The 23,584-nt window shown below is 51.8% G+C and overlaps 1 protein-coding gene across 1 annotated transcript; it reads left to right on the top strand.

Annotated features, from left to right (window-relative positions):
• Positions 1-4,099: 4,099 nt before the first annotated feature.
• LOC138764703 (zinc finger protein 229-like) lies at positions 4,100-15,170 on the top strand. The gene is made up of 2 exons (XM_069940951.1): positions 4,100-4,316; positions 10,963-15,170. Exon 2 carries the CDS (start codon positions 11,154-11,156, stop codon positions 12,363-12,365), a length of 1,212 nt encoding a protein of 403 aa, XP_069797052.1. The 5' UTR covers positions 4,100-4,316; positions 10,963-11,153; the 3' UTR covers positions 12,366-15,170.
• Positions 15,171-23,584: the final 8,414 nt, after the last annotated feature.

Genomic DNA, 23,584 nt, shown 5'->3' on the forward strand with positions numbered 1-23,584 from the left:
AAGGGATTTTATACTTCTCAGGTATTTCAGAATCAGGATTTATTGTCATGAACAAGTCATGAAATTTGGTGTTTTTTGGCAGTATCACAGATTATATTATAACCATCTTACAACATTACTATATAAAAAATATATAATGCACAAAAGTCAGGCGGTGTCTTTGGTTCATTGATTGTTCAGGAATCTGCTGGCAGCGGGGAAGAGCTGTCCTTGTCCCATTGAGTGCTCATCTTCAGGCTCCTATACCTTTTTCCTGATGGTGGCAGAGTGAAGAGGGCAAGGTCAGGTGGTGTGGGGGGGGGGGGTCCTTTGAGGATAGAGGCCACTTTTTTAAGACACCACCTCATATAGGTGTCCTCAATGGAGGGAAGTCTGATGCCTGTGATGTCGCAGGCTGACTGAACAACCCTCTGGAGTTTATTCTTGTCCTGAGACTTGGCGCCTCCATACCAGGCAGGGATGCAACTGGCCAGAATGCTCTCCATGATAGTTTTCGAGAGCTTTCGGTGACATATCGAATCTCTTCAGACACCTCACCAAATATAGCCGCTGTTGAGCCTTCTTTGTGATTACATCAACGTGGAGGCTCCAGGACAGATCCTCGGTCACCCAGGAATTTGAAGTTATTGACCCTCTTCACTACTGAGGCCTTGGTGAGGACTGGGATGTGTTCTCCTGACTCCCTCCTGAAGTCCACAGTCATCTCCTTGGTTTCATCTTATTCTGTGATATGATCAATATTAATAATCCACAGTTAAACCCATCTTTACCTAGTTTATCTCTACCAATAAAAAAAAGAAAGGAAAGAGAAAAAACCCTAATAATTTTCCTTTACACAGACAGCCAAAACATATTCCACTTTCCTTCAGAAAAGTGATATTCTCACTAAGTATCTTCCAAGTATCCACACTTTTCCAAAGCACGTATCTCTTTGCAGAACAAACATTTCTTTACAGCAGGCAAACTCTCCTTTTCCTTAGTGTTTTAAAAAAAAATCAATTTTCTTATCTGCAACTGTGTAGCAAATATACTTTTTTTCAGTTTTGGTTGAGGGTATTATTTTGACCTCTCAACATCTTTGCTTACTGTTTGAGTCCCTTTGATATTTCCATACATTGGATCTGTGACAATGTCCTCTTGTTCTCTAATTAACTCCACCAGATCCTTAAAAGTAGCCCTTTGATCATATTTTTTCTGGTATTTAACAACTACATTTCTCGATAGTTCTCTCATCTGGTAGGGTAATTTATTTAAAATGATTCACATATTAGTGGACATGTAGATAGTCGATCTCGGTCATGGAATTGCAGCATCCTCTTAGAAAGAGGATGTAATCTTATAGGACTATCATCTGTTTTATTGACGACCATGAAAGAGCCTTCTGTACGTAAGCTGCAGCAATTTATTGCTTGTTGCCAAAATGGTTCTTTAGTAAAGACTTAGCCCTTTCAAATCCTTCATTTTGGGGCACATGATGGCAACTCCTTTCAAGTTCTCGTGGTTGTCCACTCGTGAACTGTTCCAAATAATATAATCAATGCTCTGAGTTTTGGCTCTTACTTTCAATACTACCTTCAAAGTTTCTCATGAATACTTGGAACTGAAGTGGGACACCATTAAAAAAAACTTGAGCAGAAAATAGAGAGACTGTAACTGGATTAACGATGCAACCATTTCACTTAGAAGAACTGTTTGGGGCACTGTGAGGGAGGAGGTGTGGGCACAAGTGGAACATCTCCTGTGGTCACAGGTTAGGTCCCAAGGGGACGATTGGTTGGGAGGGAGGAGTGGACAAGGGGGTCACGGAGGTAGAGATAGGGGAGGAAAGGGGAATATGTGTCTAGTGGTGGGATCACGTAGTAAGTGGCAGAAATGGTGGGAAGGGTGTGTTGGCTGCAGAGGCTGCTGGGTGGTAGGTGAGGATGAGGAATCCTGTCCTTGTTGTGCGTGGGGGCAGAGGAGACCAGGGCAGATGTGTGGGTAATGAAGGATATGCAGGTGAGTGCTGAGTTGATGATGGTAGAGGGAAAACCATGTGTTTGAAGAAGGAGTGCATCAAGCTGGTGAATTTCTCTCACTCTAGGAACAGGAGAAAAGCATCACGGTGATGTGTTTCCAGTAATTTTGGAGAGAGCCCCATCTCACCCAACATATTGGAGTGTCTTCTCTGCAGTATCACTGATCACCTGACCCTCCATGTCAGCCAATCAGCTGAAGCCCAGTCTACGCAATCAACAGGTATGGGGTTTCCCGGCATTCACAATCTATGGATAAAGTGCGATGATACACCGGTCCTGATAGATCCAGTCAGTCAAGCCGATTGTTGACTTCAGGAAGGGAAAGCCAGAGGTGTACAATTCAGAGATCATTGGGAATCAGGGGTGGAGTGGGTAAGCAAATTTAACTTCTTGGGAGTTAAAGGGATTGAGCAGAAAGCAGGTCAGTGCCTCTACTTCCTCAGGAGTTTGCAGAAGTTTGATATGACACCAGAAACCCTGGCAAATTTCTACAATTGTGAGGTAAAAATGTGCTGACCGGCTGCGCCAATACCCCTGAGCGTAAAGCCCTCCAAAAGGTAATGGACACAGCCCAGGACATCACTCTCCCTACTATCAAGAACATCTACAGGGAACACTGCCATCAAAGAACAGCTCAATCTTCAAGGATCCACACCATCCAGCACACGCTCTATTCTTGCTGCTGCCATCAAGAAAGAGGTACAGGTGCCACAAGACTCACACCACCAAGTTTAGGAACAGCTGGTACCCCTCCACCATCAGACTCCTCAACAATAAACTCAACCAGGGACTTGTTTAAGGGCTCTTACTTGTGCACTTTACTGTTTTTTTTTCTCTTTGTATTGCAGTCGGTTTGTTTACGTGTGTACACTGTGCACAGTTTTTTGCACTACGAATAAGTGGTAATTCCGCCTCACAGCTGAATCTCAGAGTTGTATGTGATGTCATGTATGGACTCTGACAGTAAATCTGAAAAATATATGTGGTGTTTGTCCGCAGCTTCCTGCCTTCAAAAACTCTATTCCTATAAAGGGAAGATGGCCACAGTGAGGGAGAGTAAGATTTTCTCTGCAGCCAAGGTTACAGGATGACATAAACCCTGGAAGCATAGTCAATAACCCCACAGACCGTCTCCTGAACTGTGGGACGAATTGTCATGGACGACCTGATAGAAGTGGCAAACACGTGGTGGATGAAATTTAGAACAGAGAAACACTCGTGATGTATTTTGATAGGAAATAAAGAGAGATTATTCAAACTAGACTCGAATTCTTCACATGGATCAGAGAAAAAGAAAAAGAAAAAGCTTTTCCAAGTATAGATGATACTTGGAAAAAAATGTTTAGGAGAACCTGGTTTCACTCTGAGAAACATACTTTCTGGAGGTCATGAAGGTCTTGAGAGAGGGCAGGTATCATTCAGAATAATAATTTTTAATTGGGAAAAAAAAGTTTATACTACTTCCCAGGTAGTCAATGGTGATTATATTACCCAGAAGGCCTCGCAGTCCAAAAAAATGCTTCCCCCGACGCGAACTGACAGGACCCAGACTGTGCGTCAGGCAATGAACCTTCGTCTATGACATCATAGGAAACCAATGTTACCTCCACCAATGATCGAATTCAAAGAAATATTCTGCCCACGTGCTCCAGGCTCGCCGGCTGGTCACCATGGGAACCAATCAGATTGCTAGTTTCGGCGTACTGGTCACTCAGTGGCGGAGGAGGGTGGAGGCGCCTCTGTTGCAGACGGTGGTGGGAATTCCCACACGGGAACCGAGCAAGGCCCGAGGGTGGGGGATGCGCAGAACAGGATGTTGCTCCGGGAGTCTCACGGAGAAGGCAGCATAAAGACATGGGGAGGCAAGAAGGAGGAGAAACAATATAAAATAGAGCAGAATTCTGAACATGGGGCACGGCGAGAGATGTCGGCGTTTTCACCCATAATGCAACGGGCGCCAGACACCGTTCCATTTCACCCGCCTGAGAAAGAAAACAAAATTGCAATTAAAGCACGTGATCTGTATTTATGACGTCATCATGTACACCCTCCCGCTCCCCATCTTTCACCAATTCCCGACTTTTCGGAAGCCTGACACACTCTCGGACCCGCCTCCAGGCCAATCACCGCCACGTGTCCCATTCACCCCGTCGGATTCGCCAATGGAAAGTGTCAATCATGCACCCTCGCACCTGCGCGGTGGGCGCCCTGAGGAAGGGAAGCGGAGTTGGGGTTCTGCGCAAAGGTGTGCACGGAAAAGCTGGAGGATCTCAGCAGGTCCCTCAGCGTCCACAGGAGGTAAAGATCTATCCCCGACGGGCCGGGCCTGAGCCCTTCTTCAGGGGCTGTCAAAAGCCGGCAGCGCCTGAATTAAAAGGCAGGGGAGAAACGGCAGGGGGAGGAGAACAGAGCGACAGACAAAAGGTGTCAATGGGATGTGGATGGAAGGACAGGCGAGAGGGAAGGGGAGGATTGATGGGGGAGGGGGTTGGCTGTGTGGAAGCAGAGCTGGGGAACAGGGCACAGAGAGATATTCGTCTTCGTAGCCAGAGGTGCCAACAACCAGGTCTGTGCGCTCTCCTTGACCCTTGCCCATCCTCTCCTCGATTACCAGCCTCTGACCTACTCAGCTCTTGGATTAGGCTGAATTCCTGCCACCAGCACCGTCTTCTCGATCTGTCCACACCAGTGACAGGGAACCTCCCAGTGGCCATCCATTTCATTTCTACGTCACGCTCACATGTCTATCTATGGCCTCGTACTCTCCCACGAAGACCACCCTCTAATTGGTGGGACAACACCTGATTTCCCCTGGGCCCTCTCCAGCCGGATGCCATTAACGTTAACTTTTTTTGGTTTCTGCTCACCTGTCCTCCTTTCTCCTCCTTTCCCTTCCCCCTGTCAGCTCTCCACCCCCTTCCCTCTCTATTCACTGATCCATCCATCCTCCCCTTGCTTGCTGCTGTGTCCTCCATCCCTTCTCCACCTCCTGCCTGTACGACCACACCTCCCTTTCCCTTTTATTCAGATACCTACCCACATTTTCCCATACCTCGATGAAGGGCTCAAGCCCAAAACGTTAGTTATGTAGCAGCGGCTACACTGCTCCTGCAATAACACACACAACCAGACGGGTTGAGCTCAGTGAGCAGACTACTTTATTGCAGGCTGCTAGGCTGCACTTATACTCCCAGCCCGGACTTGGCTGAGAACTGCGCTGGAGAGCGCTGACGTCACCCGGGTGTCTCGTGGTCCTCTGGCGCAGGTTTCTGAGCCCCATGCTGGAAGGAAGGGAAATCCCTGATGGCGCCATTTTGGCCGGCTGCCTCGCCGTGTTTCTTACAAGTGGGGCTGGTTCGCCTGCCTTGTGCTGAGCCACCACACAGCGCCCACCCCCCCAGAACTGGCGCCAATGTCCTTTTCGCCAGGCAGCCTCGCTTCTTGGGCTGGGCAACAACCATGGGCTTGGTGGGATCGAGATGCGCTGGCTTCAGCCTGTCCATGGTAAACCGCTCCCGCCTGCCGCCAATGTACAGCGTGAACGTCAAGCCGGAATGCTGCCCAACCCTCTACTCCCCCTCGCACAGTCGCTGCAGAGGTACCGCGGTTGTGCCCTGCTGAGCAAAAACTTACTCCGCGAAAAGCAGTTCACCGGGAACGTGAGATGGGTGGATGCCATGCCTGGGCGGTGGTGGGGGATCAAACAAGTGGCGACTGCTTGGCATTGTGAGGTGCATTGACGAACTCACCAGGTAGTGCCTGCGGCACACTGTAGACCAGCTCAGCTGATGACGCCTGCAGATCTTCCTTGGGAGTGGAGCAGATGCCCAGGAGCACCCAAGGCAGTTCGTCCAACCAGTCGGGGCCGGTGAGGCGGGCCATGAGCACCGACTCAAGGTGGTGGTGCAGACTTTCGACCAGTCCATTGGCCTGCGGGTGGTAGGCCATGATGCGGTGTAGCTGGATCCCCAACCTGTTGGCGAGCTGTGCTCAGAGCGCAGATGTGAACTGGGTTCCCCAATCGCTGGTGAGGTGACCAGGGATGCCGAACCGGGCAACCCAACCATGCAGGAGCTGGTGGAGGCGTCTGGCATCGGGATTGACTCGGGTCAGCGAGTGGTGCAGTCCAGCACTGTAATCAGGTAACGGTTGCCCCGGGAAATGAGTAAGGGCCCGACGATGTCCATGTGAATGTGGCTTAACCGTTCTCAGACGTGCTTGAACTCCTGAACGGGCACCCTGGTGTGCCTGTGCACCTTTGATGTCTGGCAATGGCTGCATGTTCTGGCCCAGCCCGCGATCTGCTTCCACAGCCCATGCCATATGAACCGTTCTGCCATCATCCAGACCATAGACCTGCCGGACAGACATGAAAGTTCTTGGATGTGACGAAAGACCTGCATGCGCCACTGCTGGAGAACCACTGGCCGTGGGGTGCCCAAGGAGATATTGCACAGGATGGTGCCTTTGCCGCTTGAAGTCGGGAGGTCTCGGAACCGTAGGCCCGTGATGGCGGTCTTGAAGGCCCTCGTCTCCTCATCAGATTCCTGGTCCCAGGTGAGCTGGCCAAAGTTGAGGCTGGGCGTCAGCGCGCAGATGGCCGGTGGTGAGAGTGCATCGGCAACCACGTTGTCCTTCCCCGCCTTGTGCCGAATGTCAGTGGTAAACTCCGACACGAAGGAGAGGTGATGCTGCTGGCGGGCTGACCAGGGATACTTTGCCATTGCGACCGCCTCGGTGAGGGGTTTGTGGTCAGTGAAAATGGTAAAAGTCTTCCCCTCCAAAAAATAGCGAAAATGCCGCACCGCCAGGTACATGCCCAGTAACTCACGGTCGAAGGCACGATACTTGCGATCAGGCGGGCAGAGCAGGCGGCTGAAGAATGCCAGCAGCTTCCAATGTACATTCACCTGCTGCTCCAGGACGGCACCGATGGCTGTGGCAGAGGCATCGACAGAGAGTGCCATATGCAGGTCGGTGTGTGGGTGGGCAAGCATGGCAGCCTTCGTGAAGGCGTCCTTGGTGGCCTTGAATGTGATGCAGTCTTCTGGGTTCCAAGCGAGCGTCTTGTGCTTGGCTGCGATGAGGGTGAACAGTGGCTGCATGATGCGCGCAGCACCCAGGATGAAACGGTTGAAAAAGTTGACCATACCTGCGAACTCCTGCAGCCCCTTGAGGCTGTTCAGGCGTGGGAACTCCCTGATAGTGGCGACCTTCGCAGCGGCAGGTGTGGCTCCTTCGGTCGTGATGGTATGGCCCAGGAACTGCATGGATTCTTGCCTGAACTGGCACTTGGCTGGCTTGATGGTAAGGCCGAAGTCAGCCAGCCGGGAGAAAAGGGCACGCAGGTGGGCCTTGTGTTGCGCCCAGTCCTTACTGGCGATGAGGATTTCAAATAAATAAAGACAAAATCCAAGTCCCTGCCCACAGAGTCCATGAGGCGCTGGAAGGTCTGAGCGGCGTTCTTAAGTCTGAATGGCATGTGCAGGAATTCAAACAAGCCAAAGGGGGTGATGATGGCCGTCTTGGGTATGTCCTCAGGGTGCACCAGGATCTGGTGATATCTGCACACCAGGTCAACCTTGGAGAAGACTCTCGCACTGTGCAGGTTAGCCATAAAGTCTTGGATGTGAGGGATGGGGTAACGGTCAAGAGTGGTTGCTTTGTTGAGCCGTCAATAGTCTCCGCAGGGACGATAGCTGCCGGAGGCTTTCAGGACCAGGTGGAGCGGCGAGGCCCACGGCTGTCAGATAGCCAAATGATACCCCGCAGACGATGCCGCTTTAGTTGCCCATTCAGAGCCAGCTCTTCAGCGCTTGACGTCCTGCTTTGCGGAAACTGCCAAAATGTTTGGCCTGGAAGTCAGCCTGAAGAAAACTGAGGTCCTCCATCAGCCAGCTCCCCACCATGACTACCAGCCCCCCCCACATCTCCATCGGGCACACAAAACTCAAAACAGTCAACCAGTTTACCTATCTCGGCTGCACCATTTCATCAGATGCAAGGATCGACAATGAGATAGACAACAGACTCGCCAAGGCAAATAGAGCCTTTGGAAGACTACACAAAAGAGTCTGGAAAAACAACCAACTGAAAAACCTCACAAAGATAAGCGTATACAAGAGCCGTTGTCATACCCACACTCCTGTTCGGCTCCGAATCATGGGTCCTCTACCGGCACCACCTACGGCTCCTAGAACGCTTCCACCAGCGTTGTCTCCGCTCCATCCTCAACATCCATTGGAGCGCTTACATCCTTAACGTCGAAGTACTCGAGATGGCAGAGGTCGACAGCATCGAGTCCACGCTGCTGAAGATCCAGCTGCGCTGGATGGGTCACGTCTCCAGAATGGAGGACCATCGCCTTCCCAAGATCGTGTTATATGGCGAGCTCTCCACTGGCCACCGTGACAGAGGTGCACCAAAGAAAAGGTACAAGGACTGCCTAAAGAAATCTCTTGGTGCCTGCCACATTGACCACCGCCAGTGGGCTGATAACGCCTCAAACTGTGCATCTTGGCGCCTCACAGTTTGGCGGGCAGCAACCTCCTTTGAAGAAGACCACAGAGCCCACCTCACTGACAAAAGGCAAAGGAGGAAAAACCCAACACCCAACCCCAACCAACCAATTTTCCCCTGCAACCGCTGCAATCGTGTCTGCCTGTCCCGCATCGGACTTGTCAGCCACAAACGAGCCTGCAGCTGACGTGGACTTTTTACCCCCTCCATAAATCTTCGTCCGCGAAGCCAAGCCAAAGAACCCCGCTCCAACAGGTGCGAAAACTCCTCCTTTGCTACCTGGAACTTGTCAGGCTGGAACTCGTCTCTGTGCATACTGATTGTGGCCATCTGAGGTTACTCCGAGTGGGAAGTATCGAGGCGAACGGCCTGAAAGGTACAGGCATCCACCAGGCGCTTACCTCGAATGTCCATCAGAAGCTTGTGAGCGAGGAGGAAGTCTGCACCCAGGATGGCAGTCAGGAGGGACGAAACGGTGAACCTCCATGCAAAATTCCATTGGCCTATCTGGAAGTGGACTGTCTTGTCTCCATACGTCCGTATTGCCGTTGCGTTGGCCGCACGGAGGGGAGGTCCACGAGGTCGGTTCCTGGACTCGACGGCTGTGGCCGGGATGACACTGATCTGGGCTCCAGTGTCAATGAGGAACTGCCAGCCGCTGACTGAGTCCCGCAGGTAGAGGAGGCTGTATCCTTGGACAGCCGCAGCAGCCATTAACAGCGGCTGGCCTGGTTGTTTCCCTGGAATGAGCAGGGCTGACGACATTTCCGAGTCTTGGCTCCCCAGTGCTGGTGGTAGAAGCAGAGGCCTGAAACGGATGCTGTGGCCTTGGTTATGCTCTTGGGGGCCCCTGCAGGGGCTAGATCCTCTACTGCAGTGCTAGGGGCAGGCTTGGCGTGGTCGTGCCCGTGCCTCGTGACCTGCTGGACCACTGAGCCCTCTGGAAATCGTGCAAGCCATAGCTCTTGGGCCTTCTGGGCAATCTTCCTCAGGTCAGTGAAGCTCTCCTGGACCAGCAGCGGCCGAATGTCCCCGGGCATATGGTTGAGGAAGATGCGCTCGAAGAGTGGGCAGTTAGTGTGCTCACACATGAGCGCAAGCATCTCGTCCATCAGCTCCATCGGGGACATGTCCCCCAGGGTGTCAAGGTGTAGCTGGTATCCAGATAGTTCGAGGGACCCGGTAAGCACTTGCTTGATGGTCTCGTATTTGTCCTTGGCGGGTGGGTGTTGAAGTAGGTGCAGCACGCATCTGGCGGTGGCCTAGTCCAGGGCAGTGACCACATGGTAGAATTTTGTGGTGTCATACTAAATCTGGCGGGGGTGAAACTGGGCCTCTGTGTGGACGAACCAGGTCTCTGGCTCCTGAACCCAGAATTCAGGCAGTTTTACGGCTATAGCGCTGATCCCAGGCTCGGTCATGATGGGTTCAAAGATGTTTGAACTAGTCGGGGTCACCAATTTTAGCGGCGGCTACACTGCTCCTGCAATAACACACAAAATGAGATGGGTTGAGTTCAGTGAGCAGACTACTTTATTGCAGGCTGCTGGGCTCCACTTATACTCCCAGCCCAGACCTGGCTGAGGACTGCGCTGGAGGGCGCTGACATCACCTGGGCATCACGTGGTCCCCAAGTGCGGGTTTCTGAGCCTCGTGCTGGAAGGAAGGGAACCCCCCCCGACGGCGCCATTTTGGCCGGCTACCCCACCATGTGGCTTACAAGCGGGGCCGGTGCGCCTGCCTTGTGGTGAGCCGCCACAGTTATGTATTTTTATCTTTGCTACATAACGGACACTATTTGACCAGCTGAGTTTCTCCAGCATTGTGTTTTTACTTCAACCATAGTGTCTGCAGAATTTTGTGTTTTACTTTTGCAAAGGAACCCCCTCTTCCTTCCCACCATTGGTACTGAGGGATCACTGTGCACAGTTGAGAACTTTGTTGACACTTGGACACATGGGGTGTTAACAGCTGAGTGACAGGTCTCTAATGTGTGCCGGGTGGTTGAGATTGGTTAGACGTTGGCGATCCTTTAGATGTCACAGTGGAAAGTTGACTGGGGATGCAGTTTACATGTGCGCTATTGTGGCTCATTGGTCAGAGCAGTTTCCTGTACGTTCCCTCAGACCATCTCGTGTTTCCTAAAATATCATTTGCAAAATGAGACCCCATATAATGGTAAATCCTGGGTTCCTTGCTTTCCAGTGTTTATTGCCTCTCTCCTTTCCATCAAAATATATCACCCTTGTTTCTCTGTGTAAATCTCACCCACCATGGTCTACCTGTCCGTGATGATCCTCCTCACAGTTCAGGACACTTCCACGATTTGTTGTCTTGCTGGCGATGCCTCCAGAGTGTGTTGACCTCGAACATTGGCTGCAGAGAATGTCTTACTGCCTCTCACTCCACTATCTTCTCTTTACAGGGTGAAGAAATCGATGCATTTCCAGACAGGAAGCTTCAGACAATGCCAAGTTGTGGTCTGACTCTAGACTGGATTGCTCGGGTCTGTAGTATCAGCAAGATTTATTAGTGGATTAGGAGCGTGGAGATCACCACACAGAGAAACCCTTCACCCGTTGAGTGCATGAACTGGACTGCAGCAGATTGGCCGACATGGAGGATGAGATGACCAGTGATAAGGCAGATAAAACACTCCAAAGTGAAGCGTGTGGCAAGGAGGAACGTTCTGTGGACTTGCTGGAAACACATCCCTGTGCTCACACTGGGGAAAGAACATTCCCCTGTTCTGAGTGTGGGGAGGGATTCGCCAGCTCTGATGCACTGCTGCAACACCAGTGTGTCCCCACTGGTGGGAGCCCATTACACTGCTCTGTCTGTGGGAAGAACTTCCAAACCTCCAAGGACCTGGAGGATCACAGGTGTGTTCCCCCTGGGGAGCGTCCGTTCACCTGCCGCATGTGTGGGAAGGGGTTCACCCAGTCCTCCAGCCTCCTGCAACATCAGAACAATCATTCCGGGGAGAGGGCCTTTAAATGTAGTGTGTGCGGGAAGGGATTCTCTCGATCCTCCAATCTGCTACAACACCAGACAATTCACACCGGTGAGAGACCGTTCACCTGCTCACTATGTGGGAAGGGGTTCACTCGATCCTCACACCTGCTGAGGCACCAGAGAATTCACACTGGGGAAAAATCGTTCACCTGCTCCCTGTGTGGAATCGGATTCACTCAGTCCTCCACCCTGCTGAGGCACCAGATAATTCACACTGGGGAGAAACTGTTCACTTGCTCCCTGTGTGGGAAGGGCTTCTCTCACTCCCCTGCCCTACTAAGGCACCAGAGAGTTCACACTGGGGAGAAGCCATTCTCTTGCAGCATGTGTGGGAAGGGATTCGCTGATTCCTCTTCTCTGGAGAGCCACCGAAGAATTCACACTGGGGAGAGGCTGTTCACCTGCTCGTTGTGTGGGCTTGGATTCATCCGGTCCTCATACCTTCTGAGGCACCAGAGAGTTCATACTGGGGAGAAACTATTCACTTGCTGTCTGTGCGGGAAGCGGTTCTCTCGGCCCTCTGGCCTGCGGGCACACCGGCGGGTTCATACTGGGGAGAAACCATTCACCTGCTCCCTGTGTGGGAAGGGGTTCTCTCGTCCTTCCGGCCTGCAGGTACACCAGCGGATTCACACTGGGGAAAGACCATTCACCTGCTCCCTGTGCGGAAAGGGTTTCTCTCAGCCCTCCGGCCTACGGGTTCACCAGCGGGTTCACACCGGGGAGAAACCATTCACTTGCTCCCTGTGTGGGATTGGATTCGCTAGATCCTCCAACCTACTGAGGCACCAAAGGGTTCACACCCGTAGGTAATTGTTCACTCCTTCCTGTGCAGGAAGGAGTTCTCTCAGCAGGCACACTAGAGGGTTCACATTGGGGAGAATCCATTCACCTGCTCCCTGTGTGGGATCGGATTCATTCAGTCCTCTGACCTACTAAGCCACCAGAGTATTCACACTAGGGAGTTCCTCAGCCCTCTGGTCTGTGGGGACACCAGTGAATTGACATGGGGAGATAGTGTGTTCAACACAGACAATCAGCATCTTTTCTCTCTAGTGAAAATGTCACACGTTACAGGGTGTGTGGTTCAGGTGAGGGGGAAGGAGGAAAGTTGATGGAAATGGTCAGGGCAAATATTTTACCCAGAGAGTAATGAGCGCCTGGAACGGACAATCAGGTGGAGTTGGTTCTTGACAGATCCATGAATATGGATGGAGGTGGATCATGTGCTAGCAGCAGTTTAGTTTATCTTCAGACATGTGGGCCGAAGGGTCGATGTTTCAGAGGCCACAGGTTTAAGGATTGTTGTGTTGATGGGGATTTTCCCTGCAGCTTGAACTCCTCCCCGTCTCATTCTCCCCATTCTATTAGATGGGCTTCTGCCCTCTTTCCCTGCTGTTCTGAGTGTGGGGTTCCTGCCGTCTGTTGCCTTCCGTGGATGCTGCCTGACCTGCTGAGTTGCTCCGGTATTTTGTGCGTCACTGCTGAGGTGAGTGGTAGTGACCTCTGACCTGGTGACTGCTTGTCTGGGCTTTTGTAACTAGATCATAAACCAGCCAGGAGTTGTCAGCATCATTAACTGCTGGACAAGAATTGGCTGTGCAAATAAGACCACCCTCCAGCTCCTGGACTGCATACTGTAAGCACATGGCCAGGGTGGGAAAGGGTTCTCTCAGTCCTCTGGCCTGCGGGCACACCGGCAGATTCACACTGGGGAGAAACTATTCATCTGTTCCCTGTGTGGGATAACATTCACTCAGTCCTACCTCCTGCGAGTCCACCAGAGTTCACACTAGGGAGAAACTGTTCACCTGCTCTCTGCAGGAAGGGGTTCTCTCGGCAATCCGACCTGCAGCGACATCATCATGCTCACATCGGGGAAGAACTGTACACCTGCTCCCTGTGTGGGATTGGATTCACTCATTCCAGCAACCTGAGGAGGCAGAAGAGAGGTCACACACCAGGGAGAGACCCTTCTCTCCCAGCAAGTGTGGAAAGGGATTCACCAGTTCCTCCTCTTTGCAGGCTCACTGTTGAATTTCCATCAGGGAAAGACCATTCATCTTCTCCCTGTGTGGGGAGGTGTTGAGTCAGCCCTCTGATTTTCAGATGATTAGGGAAGGATACACAACATCCATAGAAAGTAAAAGGCCATTGATATTTTGGGCCTGGGCCCTTCGCCAGGAATGCCAAAGATGCCCGAATAAAAGGTGAAGCGAAAGGGGGTAGCAGACGCTTAAATGTGGACACTGGTGGGAGGGTAGAAGAGAGAGAAGCTGAGAAGTGCAGGAGAGTGGGTTAAGGACATCTGATGGGAGAAGGAAGTGAAGGGGGTGGGGAGCTGGAGGAGAGGGAACAGGGAAAAAAGAAACTGGAGGTTGCTATTGATGCCACCTGGTTGGAGAGGGTCGGGACGGAATACAAGATACAATGCACAATAGTGCTGGAGAAACTCAGCAGGACACACAGCAGCCACAGGAAGGGAAAGGCAGTCAACGATTTGGATTTGGGCCCTTCGTCAGGAATGTGGAAAAATAGGTAGTCGCCCAATTGAGAAGGAGGGAGGGGCAGGGGGAGCAGCACAGGTGAACTGGTAAGAGGTTTTAGGGGATACAGTGGGAGGGGAGAAGAGAAAGAAGCCAAGAAGTGACAGGGGAGAGGGCAGAGGGTTTCTCTCTGTCAGGAGAAGGCAAGGAAGTGGGTGGAAGCTGCAGGAAAGGAGAGACTCCGAGAAAGGGGGTTAATGGAAATGTGAAGTCATTGTTCACGCCGTCTGGTTGAAGGCTGCGGAGATGGAATATAAGGTGTTGTTCCTCCAGTTTGTAGGTTGTTGTTCCAATGGGGTTTTTCCTTGGCAGCTCTAGCTCTGTGTGTTTGTATAATCCCCAGTCAGCCTGCTGCCCCTGTTCATCGGATTTTTCATCTAAACTGCATCAGATCTCCTGGCCACTTCCCCTTTGTATTTGCTGGGCTGGCTGGTAAGGATGGGCCCTGTCTAGCCTGTACCTTGATGGAAATTGAATAAAAATGGCGGCAACCAGAAGATTTTGGCCTCATTCTTGATGGATATTATCTCCAGCATAGAGCTGCCGGCCCCGGCCCCGGTCCGGGCGAAGGGTAGACGGCGGCGGCCCCGATCCGGGCAGGAGCAAGGGGGAGACGGCGGCCCCAGTCCGGGCACAGGGAGAGCAGCAGCGGCCCCGGCCCCGGTCCGGGCGAAGGGTAGACGGCGGCGGCCACGATACGGGCAGGAGCAAGGGGGAGACGGCGGCCCCGGCCTCGGTTGAGTGAGGCAGGCGGAGGCCCCGGTCCGGACAGGGAGTGGGAGGCGGCGGCCCCAGTCCAGGCACAGGGAGAGCAGCAGCGGCCCCGGCCCCGGTCCGGGCGAAGGGTAGACGGCGGCGGCCCCGATACGGGCAGGAGCAAGGGGGAGACGGCGGCCCCGGCCTCGGTCGAGTGAGGCAGGCGGAGGCCCCGGTCCGGGCAGGGAGTGGGAGGCGGTGGCCCCAGTCCAGGCACAGGGTGAACTGCGGCGGCCTCGGCCCCGGTCCGGGCAGTATGGACCGACCTAGGAGGGGAGGCAGGCCCCTCCAGCCCGGGTAAGAAACCTGCATAGGAGAAGGCCACTCCGATATAAAACCTAAGACCCAAGGACCTCGCTGCCACGTCCCAGCTTGCTTGGCCACGGCACACGAACCATGGGTGTAAAGGGTGGGGCCAGTACTGCGCGCACTGCACTCCACCTAAAAGCTCCTTTGCGCAGGCCCGAGGACAGGTCCACGTCCTCCCCCTCAACGTCCTCCCCCTCCACGTCCTCCCCCTCCACGTCCTCCCCCTCAAAAGATGCTCACAAACTCAAGCTAGCATGCTGGAACATCAGAACCATGCTAGACAAGACTGACAGCCACCGACCTGAACGTCGGTCTGCCCTCATTGCACATGAACTCCTCAGACTTGACATCGACATAGCCGCTCTCAGTGAAGTCCGCCTGGCAGATGTAGGCAGCCTCCAAGAACGCGGCGCGGGCTACACACTCTACTGGTCTGGCAAGCCTTCGGATGAACGACGCCTATCTGGTGTAGGCTTCATGGTCAAGAGCTTCATTGCCTCCAAACTCGAAAACCTTCCGACAGGCCTCTCGGACCGAATCATGTCCATGCGACTCCCACTTCAAAACAAGCATCACATCACCCTCATCAGTGTCTATGCTCCAACCCTCCAGGCGGAACCAGCAGAAAAGAACAAGTTCTACACCGACCTGCGCAACCTCATCCAACGTACCCCTACAGCCGACAAGGTTGTCATCCTGGGCGACTTCAACGCTCGTGTCGGCAAAGACTCAGAAACCTGGCCAGGAATCCTGGGCAAGCATGGCGTCGGCAAGTGCAACGACAATGGGCGCCTCCTGTTGGAGCTCTGCGCAGAACAGCGGCTTGTCATTACAAACACCCTTTTTCAGCAGAGGGACAGCCTTAAGACCACCTGGATGCATCCCCGATCCAAACACTGGCACCTCCTGGACTACATCCTGGTGTGAGAAAGTGACAAACAAGATGTGCTCCACACCAGGGTCATGCCTAGCGCGGAATGCCACACTGACCACCGGCTGGTTCGCTGCAAGCTCAACCTTCACTTCAAGCCAAAGCCCAGGAACAATAAAGCCCCCAGAAAGAGGTTCAATGTTGGAAAACTGCAGTCAGACGAAGCGAGAGGAAACTTCCAGGCAAACCTCAAAGCAAAGCTCGACGTTGCAACCCGCCTCACGGACCCGTCCCCTGAAACCCTCTGGGATCAGTTGAAGACTACCATACTGCAATCCACTGAAGAGGTACTGGGCTTCTCCTCCAGGAAAAACAAGGACTGGTTTGACGAAAACAGCCAGGAAATCCAGGAGCTGCTGGCAAAGAAGCGAGCTGCCCACCAGGCTCACCTTACAAAGCCGTCCTGTCCAGAGAAGAAACAAGCCTTCCGTCGCGCATGCAGCCATCTTCAGCGCAAACTCTGGGAGATCCAAAATGAGTGGTGGACTAGCCTCGCCAAATGAACACAGCTCAGCGCGGACATTGGCGACTTCAGGGGTTTCTACGAGGCTCTAAAGGCTGTGTACGGCCCCTCACCCCAAGTCCAAAGCCCGCTGCGCAGCCCAGACGGCAAAGTCCTCCTCAGCGACAAGATCTCCATCCTCAACCGATGGTCAGAACACTTCCAATCTCTTTTCAGTACCAACCGCTCAGTCCAAGATTCCGCCCTGCTCCAGCTCCCTCAACAGCCCCTAAGGCTAGAGCTGGATGAGGTTCCCACCCTGGATGAGACATATAAGGCAATCGAACAACTGAAAAGTGGCAAAGCAGCAGGTATGGATGGAATCCCCCCAGAAGTCTGGAAGGCTGGCGGCAAAACTCTGCATGCCAAACTGCATGAGTTTTTCAAGCTTTGTTGGGACCAAGGTAAACTGCCTCAGGATCTTCGTGATGCCACCATCATCACCCTGTACAAAAACAAAGGCGAGAAATCAGACTGCTCAAACTACAGGGGAATCACGTTGCTCTCCATTGCAGGCAAAATCTTCGCTAGGATTCTACTAAATAGAATAATACCTAGTGTCGCTGAGAATATTCTCCCAGAATCACAGTGCGGCTTTCGCGCAAACAGAGGAACCACTGACATGGTCTTTGCCCTCAGACAGCTCCAAGAAAAGTGCAGAGAACAAAACAAAGGACTCTACATCACCTTTGTTGACCTCACCAAAGCCTTCGACACCGTGAGCAGGAAAGGGCTTTGGCAAATACTAGAGCGCATCGGATGTCCCCCAAAGTTCCTCAACATGATTATCCAACTGCACGAAAACCAACAAGGTCGGGTCAGATACAGCAATGAGCTCTCTGAACCCTTCTCCATTAACAATGGCGTGAAGCAAGGCTGTGTTCTCGCACCAACCCTCTTTTCAACCTTCTTCAGCATGATGCTGAACCAAGCCATGAAAGACCCCAACAATGAAGACGCTGTTTACATCCGGTACCGCACGGATGGCAGTCTCTTCAATCTGAGGCGCCTGCAAGCTCACACCAAGACACAAGAGAAACTTGTCCGTGAACTACTCTTTGCAGATGATGCCGCTTTAGTTGCCCATTCAGAGCCAGCTCTTCAGCGCTTGACGTCCTGCTTTGCGGAAACTGCCAAAATGTTTGGCCTGGAAGTCAGCCTGAAGAAAACTGAGGTCCTCCATCAGCCAGCTCCCCACCATGACTACCAGCCCCCCCACATCTCCATCGGGCACACAAAACTCAAAACGGTCAACCAGTTTACCTATCTCGGCTGCACCATTTCATCAGATGCAAGGATCGACAATGAGATAGACAACAGACTCGCCAAGGCAAATAGCGCCTTTGGAAGACTACACAAAAGAGTCTGGAAAAACAACCAACTGAAAAACCTCACAAAGATAAGCGTATACAGAGCCGTTGTCATACCCACACTCCTGTTCGGCTCCGAATCATGGGTCCTCTACCGGCACCACCTACGGCTCCTAGAACGCTTCCACCAGCGTTGTCTCCGCTCCATCCTCAACATCCATTGGAGCGCTCACACCCCTAACGTCGAGGTACTCGAGATTGCAGAGGTCGACAGCATCGAGTCCACGCTGCTGAAGATCCAGCTGCGCTGGATGGGTCACGTCTCCAGAATGGAGGACCATCGCCTTCCCAAGATCGTATTATATGGCGAGCTCTCCACTGGCCACCGTGACAGAGGTGCACCAAAGAAAAGGTACAAGGACTGCCTAAAGAAATCTCTTGGTGCCTGCCACATTGACCACCGCCAGTGGGCTGATAACGCCTCAAACCGTGCATCTTGGCGCCTCACAGTTTGGCGGGCAGCAGCCTCCTTTGAAGAAGACCGCAGAGCCCACCTCACTGACAAAAGGCAAAGGAGGAAAAACCCAACACCCAACCCCAACCAACCAATTTTCCCTTGCAACCGCTGCAATCGTGTCTGCCTGTCCCGCATCGGACTGGTCAGCCACAAACGAGCCTGCAGCTGACGTGGACTTTTTACCCCCTCCATAAATCTTCGTCCGCGAAGCCAAGCCAAAGAAAAAAAAAAAAAAAAAGAGAGCTGCCTGAACTCATTGACCAGTGTGTGTGCCACTGTAATGTTATTTGGTGACCTGACTACTCCCACCAGTGATTTTTGTCCCTGTAGGGGTGAAAATCTGTTTCATGCTCACCACTTGTCTGTTTGTGGGGTTTTTTTGTTTTGCTTATTTTTCCAGTGTTTCCTAGCACCATATTTACTTCAGGTTCATAACTAGTTTTTCTCTGCTTACTTGCGAGATGAGGGTTTTTAGTTTCTTTTGTTCTGCAAAATGAATGGTTAAAAAAAGCTTCTTCTGACTTTGTATACTGACCATTTAGCAACTTTAACAGCATTTAACAACTTGTAATAATGTTAACAAATGTTTGATATCATTTAATAAACTTTGGAAAGTCAACTTAACTTTAGTACAAATTTGTGTGAACAACTCATAGACAACAAGATTCTTTTATCATCCAAGCCACTATAATGGGAAGTAGTCACTGCAATCCCATTATTATTCCTAATCTCTACCCAGATCCATTAAATATTCTGCTCCTCAGAAACTATATCATCTCTCACCATCACCCTGATCTCATCCTGAATCAAAAGAGTCATTCCACCTCATGCATCTTCCATCTTAACCTTAAGAATTCCCTGATGCTCTGGTTATTTAATTCCCAATCATCTCCAATCTGCAAACATGCAGTGTAATGCCCACTAAATTTCACCCCTTTCAACTGATTTGTGCCAACAGTTTATTACCTGTGCCAATGTAAGTGCCCTCCCACTCAGTGACTTTTTCAATCAAGTTGCAATGTGACCTTTTTTGTCTATGGCATTGATTTTTTTTCTGTCTCCACTTTGACTTTCCCCTTTTCTACCTTTTCATTCTGTCTCTATTTTTCTTCCTTCTGTCATCCTGTAGATAATGTCATTCCCCTGCCATAGTCGTCTCACCCTCTGCAACAACATTGGCAAACCATCTCACTGAGACATTGATCCTAGTGCTGCCAGATGTAGGCCATCCAGACAGTGGAAGGGTCAGACACGTGGGGGATGAAACATGGAGGTGAATGCAGAGAAATACAGTCTGAGAAGCCCTGATGAGGGGTTGATGGAATGTATCTGTGCTCACTTCCTTGATCAGCACATTACAGAAACCTCAGGGGAACTATTTTGTTGGGAAGAAAGTGAGAGGCAAATTTCACCTGGAGAGCACATGGTGCAGAGAAAAGGAGACTTGAGGGGGAGTTAAAGAAATCAAAGATTGTGGATGTTATGAAGAGGCACTGGTTACAGCAGCGAGGGAGTAATAAGAAATGTTCAGAAGGCCTTGACTTTACATTAGGGGCCACATACTTTGGGGACATGGTCCCTAAATGCAGTGGCATGGTTGGCGTAACTGTTAGCATGATGTGAATTTGAACCCAGCGCTGTTTGTAAGGATTTTATACATTTTCTCCGTGTCTGTGGGTTTTCCCTGGGTACTACAGATTCTTTCCACACTCCCAAACTGTATGGGTTGAAGGTTAATTTGGCTGTAATTGGGGGGCACTTTGTCTCCATTACTTCATTTGCATCTTGCATCCTGTGTGGAGGCAGCAAGCAGAAATTTCAGTGCCTCTGTACATGACACTTCTGTGTATGATTATAAACTCTTGTCATCATTCAAGGTGTGTGTGTGGAATGAGTTGGGGTTGTGTGCGGAGCCTGGTTGTGGAAACAGGTTTTGGACCTGGGAAGGTTCAGTATTGGGAGGTTGCTGATGTTTCCCGGGTGTTGTAGGGGGTTGGGGGGTGTGGTGGTTGGGGGGTGTGGTGGTTGGGGGGTGTCAGGGGCTGCTGGGGCCTTTTTGGGGCTGTTTGTGTTTCTGTGGGCTAGGGGACAGAAGCACGAAAACCTGGAGAGGTTCTGTGGTGCCTGGATCTGTAGAAATATTTAGAATTAAATATTTCCCACCCAGGCCATTCAGAAGAAGTTTGACATCACCCATTGTAGAGTGCGTCAAAAGAACCAAAGACTTATTGATCCAAACCAAGGCTTTTATTAACTAAAAGACTGGAGCATATCACAAGTAGGTCGACCAGTCTAGAATGACCTGGTCTGGCTTGGAGCAATCCTTTAAGACCTGCCAGTAGGTGTGGCTACACTCTCAGCCAATCACAGTCATCCTACACTACAATCTGTACATATACACATTGGTGATAGAATCTGTACTATCACATTCACCCTTTCTTTGAGAACTGACCCCGGGGTGGTTGGAGGTTAGGGGCTTTGGAGGTTAGGGGCTGTACCAATCAGGGGGCCTGACCATCCAGCATGATCGCCGTTGTGCCGGGATTGGGATCACTGGAGTCGTGTCGTCGGCAGGCTTGTAGGGTGCAACCACTGCTTCGCTCAATTCCCCAACAGCGTTGTCGACAGTCTGGCCTGAGCTGGTAGGGTGGTGCTGGTCCCTCTGTTCAAGCACATGACCTGGGGGGAGAAGGAATTGGGGAGGTTGGGTTAAAGGCACTGCTGTGCCTGATCCAGCTTGGGCTAGGTCCCTTACCGAGACTGTGTCCTCCCACCCGTCCTGGTACTCAATGTAGCCATAATGCAGGTTCACATGGAGCAGAGTCACTCGGTCAACCAAAGGGTCATTCTTTGAGTAACGGATGTGACGTTGTAGGAGGACCAGCCCAGGAACTGTGACCCACACCGGTATGGTTGTTCCCGATTCGGATCTCCTCGGGGAAAGAGAACATCCTTTAATGAGGGATGGCATTGGTTGCAGTGCATAGGAGGGAGCTCATCCTGCCAGTGAGAGGTGGGGAGACCTTTGGACCGGAGGGGAAGCGTAACCGTTTTCCAGACAGTGGCGTTCTCTCTTTCGACTTGCCCATTACTGCGTAGGTTATTGCTTCTGCTTGAAGCAATACCATGCTCCAGAAGGTACTGCCACAGCTCTGCGCACATAAATGAGGACCCGCTGTCACCGTGAATGTAACTGGGGTACCCGAAGATGGCAAAGATGCTGTGCAGGGCTTCTGTGACTGAGGAGGCAGTCATGTCCGAGCAGGGCACAGTGTAAGGGAAGCGGGAGTACTCGTTGATGGCCATAAGGATGTAGGTATTACGATTGGTCGATGGTAGGGGCCCCTTGAAGTCTACGCTGAGACGCTCAAAGGGGCGGGTGGCTTTGATGACGTGGGTGTTCTCCGGACAGAAGAAGTGGGGCTTACACTCAACGCACACTGGGCAGGCTCAGGTCATGGAGCGAATCTCCTCGACAATGTAGGGCAGGGTGCAAGCCTTGACAAAGTGCGTGAACCTAGTGACCCCTGGATGACAGAGCTCCTCGTGGAGTCTCTGCAGCCTGTCCAGTTGTATGTTGGCGCAAGTCCCCTGGAGAGCACATCTGGAAGGTCGTTGAGTTTACCAGGCTGATACAGTATGTCATAATTAAAGGTGGAGAGCTCGTTTTTGTCATTCTTGATCCTACCTTGCTGGATATTGCTAAACATGAAGGAGACCACGCATTGGTCAGTCAGCAGTGTAAAGCACCTGCCAGTGAGGTAGTGTCTCCAGCAATTAACTGCTTCGATTCTGACCTGGGCCTCCTTCTCATCAGAGGACCCTGGAAGGTTTTGGAGAAGAAGGCTACCGGCTGGCCGGCCTGATTCAAAGTGGCTGCCAGTGCAAAGTCGGATGAATCGCTCTCGACTTGGAATGGGATGGACTCGTTGATGGTGTGCAGTGTTGCAACAGCAATGTCTGATTTGATGCGGTCAAAGGCCACTCTGGCTTCAGTTGACAGGGGGAAGGAGGTGGTTTTGATGAGTGGCTGTGCCTTGTCAGCATAGTGTGGAACACATTGGGCAGCGTCTGAGTGCCTTCTGGGTTTGGAGGGGGGGGCCAAGTCCATGAGGGGACGCATGACCACCCCATTCTCCACCACACAACCTACAATTGTGAGCCAAGTGGTCCGGAAGACACATTTGTCAAAATTGTAGGTCAAGTTCAGCCGAATTACAGTCTGAAAAAAATTCTCAAGGTTGGGATCATGATCCTCCATGTCATGGCCGCAGATGGTGACATTGTCCAGATACGGGAAAGTAGCAGTTAGCCCGTTCTGGTCCACCATCCAGTCCATTTCCCGCTGGAAGACCGCGACCCCAGAGGTCACCCTGAGGAATTGATAAAGCCATCCATACGCTTCGAAGACCGTGAAAGGTCGGTCTACTCAGCGGATTGGGAGCTGATGATAGGCCGAACGTAAGTCAATGGTGGAAAATACGCAGTATTGGGCGATCAGATTCACCACATCCATGATCCGTGGAAGGGGGTATGCATCCAGGACGTGACTACTTATGCAGCAGCCATGAAGGTGCTGAAAGGGCTCTATGAGCATCCGGTGAACAGGGTCTATGCTCAGTACAAACTTGCAATAAGGAGGCAACTGCCCGGTGAGTTCTGTAGAGCTTATATTCAGGCACTAAGGGCAATGGGCAGGAACTGTGCCTGCACAGATAAAACTGCTGCAGAGACCATAGACGATCTCATTCGGGATGCCTATGTGGCCAGGGTTTGATCAAATGAGGTGAGGCAGTGCCTGCTAGAGCACGGGGGAGAAAACCTAGAGGACGTGATCCAGATAGCAGAGTCAATGGAAGCTGCAGCCTTAAGGATGGACGTGTACTCTCAGGGCTGGACCCCACACTCTGATGTGAGTAGGTTCCTCCCTCTACCCTACTACCCCCAGCACACCGATGGCCTGTCAGCTGCCGCTACGCTGCCCAATGCAACCCCAAAATGTTATTTCTGCGGGAGGAACAAGCACAGCAGGTCCCAGTGCCTGGCGAGAAAAGCCAGGTGCCAGAAGTGCCTTAAAATTGGCCACTTTGCTGTAGTCTGTCACTCCAAAATGGCTGCCATCAAACAGTGCCTCGTGTGAAGCCCAATCGCCGCCCTCCCA

Source organism: Narcine bancroftii, chromosome 5 (assembly GCF_036971445.1).
Source record: "Narcine bancroftii isolate sNarBan1 chromosome 5, sNarBan1.hap1, whole genome shotgun sequence".
Classification (NCBI taxonomy): Eukaryota; Metazoa; Chordata; class Chondrichthyes; order Torpediniformes; family Narcinidae; genus Narcine; species Narcine bancroftii.

What these genes read in the sequence shown, in the direction of transcription:
- LOC138764703 (XM_069940951.1), top strand. Translation starts at nt 11,154, where the DNA reads ATGGAGGATGAGATGACCAGTGATAAGGCAGATAAAACACTCCAAAGT.